Source organism: Punica granatum, chromosome 6 (assembly GCF_007655135.1).
Source record: "Punica granatum isolate Tunisia-2019 chromosome 6, ASM765513v2, whole genome shotgun sequence".
NCBI classification, from domain to species: domain Eukaryota; kingdom Viridiplantae; phylum Streptophyta; class Magnoliopsida; order Myrtales; family Lythraceae; genus Punica; species Punica granatum.
Window position 1 is genome coordinate 4,815,316 of NC_045132.1, and position 4,189 is coordinate 4,819,504.

Sequence of the window (4,189 nt, forward strand, 5' to 3'; positions counted from 1 at the left end):
CTGGCCAAAAAACATGATCTTAAAGATTTTTTAAACATATTAATGGTATTTCAAGCAATGAATTGGGGGCACCGGTAGAATTTACCCGCATATTACGAGGCCAATAAGTGCATTTGCCTTATGTTTTGAGTTGACTTAACCAAATGTTGCTCCTAATGTTCTTCCAAATAAGTGATTCAACCCATGAACCCAATGGCTTGTACACTTTATTATTAGCTAATTTATTGTTATATATATATGTGTGTGTTTGCGTGTATCGCTGTTGTTGTTAAGGTATAAGTAATTCCTTCTCCTCCAATAAAAAATACGACATTGATCAAGATGGCTGCCGTCCAATTTAGGGAACTTGGAGTAGAAAATTTTGATGTCAGACTGAAAGACATACATCCCAGTTCCCCCAATTAGATGACTAGACTGAAAAGTCAACGCCTGTAGTTTGTTATTGGCCGGCGGTCTTGATAAGCAGATGAATTTATTCACCATTTTTCTTGGAAAAGATTAACATATATAATTGTTTAAATTATAATTCGTTCAAGTTTTCTTTATTCTGACGTTAAGCGGAATTGAGCTGAACGAAATTAATGCGGCTGTTCTAATCATGGTTTAATCCATTATTATTGTTGATCTTCTGTGCATTTATTCTTTTTTGTAATTGTAAAATGTACTAGATCTTGCATCGATATATTGTGCTTGGTTTGGTGGATTGAGACCTGCCTGATGCCTATCTATATTCCCTTTTCCTTCTCCCTTGTTTTGAAATTTTATAACACATTTATTAATTAGGATAAATTATACTATAACATTGTCTTCGATTGTTCGATAATAATAGATTTGATTTTTTGGCAACTTAAGATCGGTGATTTAGGAGACAAATAACATGTTATCATGTCACTTCTTCTTTGAATTCTTTAGCTTTTAAATATTTATAATAATTATCAAGAGAGAGTATAGTATAGTGACGCACATTTCGCCTGGTGACTAAAAGGTTCCAGGTTCTATACCCAGTGGGATCACACGTGTCCCTTTATTAGATATTTAAGATTTCTATTTCAATGTACTAAACATATGATCCTCCCTTGTAACCGAAAAAAAATATTTATAATGATTTATTGACAATCATCAAAGTTATACATAGAAAATCCTAAATCCTCCTAAATTGTATGTCTAATTACCATTCTAACACTCACATATAATAAATAACCTTTGGATTTTGATGAAATTACAACCAATGTGATTATGAGTGATTAGGAGAATAATTAGAAGGATATGAGAAAATTTTAAATAATCTTACATCACACTGATGAGGCAAGGAAAAACCAATGAGAATTCGTTAATAAAGAATAATTATGACAGTTATTCGAGTGATTAACACCAATTTCTTTATTTCATGCAATTTAGTTTATGCTTGCTCACGCCACGTGGTGAGGTAGAATCACCGAAGAACTTCTATGAATGATATAGCAAATCTCTTCAAACTCACATCCAATTAAATATTTATTAGTTATTTCTATAGTTTGTATTATATATATATATATGTAATAGTTAACTTTTGGATCACATTTATTTGGGATATTAATTGCTCATGTTGTCAATAAATAGATTTTCTTTGTTATTTTTTCAACTTAATAAGCATATATGCAAATATATATATATATATATATATAATGGGGTCATTAATTAGCTTAGTAGACAATTTTACTATATATAGTGAAATTAAGAGAATAATTAGAAGAATATGAGAAAATTTTAAATAATCTTATGTCACGCTGATGACGCGAGGAAAAACCAATAAGAATTTGTTATTGAAGAATAATTATGGCATTTATCTGAGTGATTAGCACCAATTTCTCTGTTTCATGCAATTTAGTTTGTGTTTCCTCACGTGGTGAGGTATGATCATTGAAGAACTTCTATGAATGATATAGCAAATCTCTTTATACTCACATCCAATTAAATATTTATTAGTTATTTCTATAGTTTGTATTATATATATATATATAATAGTTAACTTTTGGATCACATTTATTTGGGATATTAATTGCTCGTGTTGTCAATAAATAGATTTTCTTTGTTATTTTTTCAACTTAATAAGCATATATATATATATATATAATAGGGTCATTAATTAGCTTAGTAGACAATTTTACTATATATGTAATAATAGTTAACTTTTGGATCACATTTATTTGGGATATTAATTGCTCATTTTGTCAATAAATAGATTTTCTTTGTTTATTTTCAACTTAATAAGCATATATATATATATATATATATATAATAGGGTCAGTAATTAACTTTGTAGACAATTTTACTATATATAGATTAAATATTTCAATAGTTTATATTATATATATAATAACAGTTAACTTTGGATCACATTTATTTGGGATATTAATGGCTCATGTTTTCAATAAATAGATTTTCTTTGTTATTTTTTCAACTTAATAAGCATATATACATGTATATATATATATATATATATAATAGGCTCATTAATTAACTTAGTAGGCAATTTTACTATATATATATATATAGATACGTAGACTAAATTGAAAATAATTAAATAAGCAATAAAAATAAACTAAACGTAAAAAAAAAAAAGGAAGAAAGCCGGGGTGAATGTTAAAATTAAAGTACAAAAGAAATTTGCACTCGGTAAATTATCCCATGGTAGTCCGTGACTACCCAGGGACTGATTTTCTGGTAAAATTCCCTCTGTAAATTGACATTTTCTCTAGTAGTGTTCAATGCTGCTATGCGAATAGAGTTCAAGTTGAACATAGAAACTATTTGGTAATTGCAAGTACAAGACAAATCTCATCCATCCTACGATGGATCGGTACTATCATCAGGGGGGAAATGATCAAACTATATGATTGCCCTTTATCGATGATGGGAGGACTACGATAGAGAGAACATTATTCCTCTAAATCAGTCTCTTTCAATCGTGTTTTAAAACCCTTCCATTCGAGCAACAGACAGTTTTTTATGTTGATACAGTTCCGTGTCTCGATCAAGAAATCATAAACATCGCACACAAAGCATTTTCATCTTGGCGTATCAATACGATGTACGTTTTGTGCGGCTCGCTCCATTCACGCCATAAATTAAACCCGAATTCAAAGGCCAAACAAATTAAGTCGAGGAATTCCGAGAAAGCGGAGGCTTTTGTGTCAATCGGAGATCATCTTCCGGAGATGCATACTACTAATTACATATCAGTTCGCCATAGATAGTTTACAGAATTTGAGGTGACCGTCATATATTTTTACCAGTAAGAACGACGTGGTCTCCCCTCAATTCATCTCCACCGAGAAATAGGCCCGAAAGAGAAGAACAGAAAAACGGAGAAAAAAAAGAGCTTCTCCGTCGCATCCGTTCCTTCCTCCCTCTATTTACAGAACGTCGACGTTTCGGAATTCCTGCGATAGTCTGAGTCAACTCAACTCGGTCTACCAGCACTGGTCCGTCTCCCAGTTCCGTCCGAACTTGTAGGCGGAGGCCCCGGGCATGACCACCGTCAGCGGCCGGCCCCTCCTAGTCGTCCTTGCCGCGGCCCTTGGGCGTTCGTCTGCAGCGCGCTTCTCGGGGTCCGAAAGGGTGGAGTATGCCGCGTGTAGCTTGATGAACTCGCTGGCAGACCACTCCTTCCGGCCCGCGGCCACCACGTCGGGGTGGAGCACCCGCGCCAGCCGCCTGTACGCCGCCTTGATCTCCTGGCTCGAGGCCCCGCTCGAGAGGCCGAGAATCTCGTAAGGTGATGCTGTGCACGACGCCATCTCTCTGCGGAAGGGGACAGATGCAACGTCGTCGTTCAAAGGTGCCGGACGAAGCGCGGTCTACGCAGAGCTTCAATGATATAACGAGTGGGGATCGGAGTCCCGGGTGGGAGTTTTATAGAAGGAGTTTATCAGAGACACAAGAGAGAGGTGGGAGGGGGTTAGCTAGGGAGGCTTGGGCGCTTAACGGCCCGGGTTAGAGTTTTTAACCATGGTTTAAATTAAGATTAGTTAAGAGGATTTATATTTTCTTTCGGTAAGAAAGAGAATTTATTTATTTTATTTATTATTTGTTTAGTTGTTTCTATCTTTTTCCAATGATACACGAAGTATTCCTGAATTAAATTATGGATGGAAAACTATTTCTTGATTAGGCTATAATATATTTTCAAATGAATTTCGAACTGAGA

At 34.4% G+C, this 4,189-nt stretch overlaps 1 protein-coding gene across 1 annotated transcript; it reads right to left on the reverse strand.

Annotated features, from left to right (window-relative positions):
- Positions 1–3,140: 3,140 nt before the first annotated feature.
- Positions 3,141–3,885, reverse strand: LOC116210369 (chaperone protein dnaJ 11, chloroplastic-like). Its single transcript, XM_031544234.1, has one exon. The coding sequence runs from the start codon at positions 3,777–3,779 to the stop codon at positions 3,453–3,455; it is 327 nt and encodes a 108-aa protein (XP_031400094.1). The 5' UTR covers positions 3,780–3,885; the 3' UTR covers positions 3,141–3,452.
- Between the last annotated feature and the right edge of the window lie 304 nt (positions 3,886–4,189).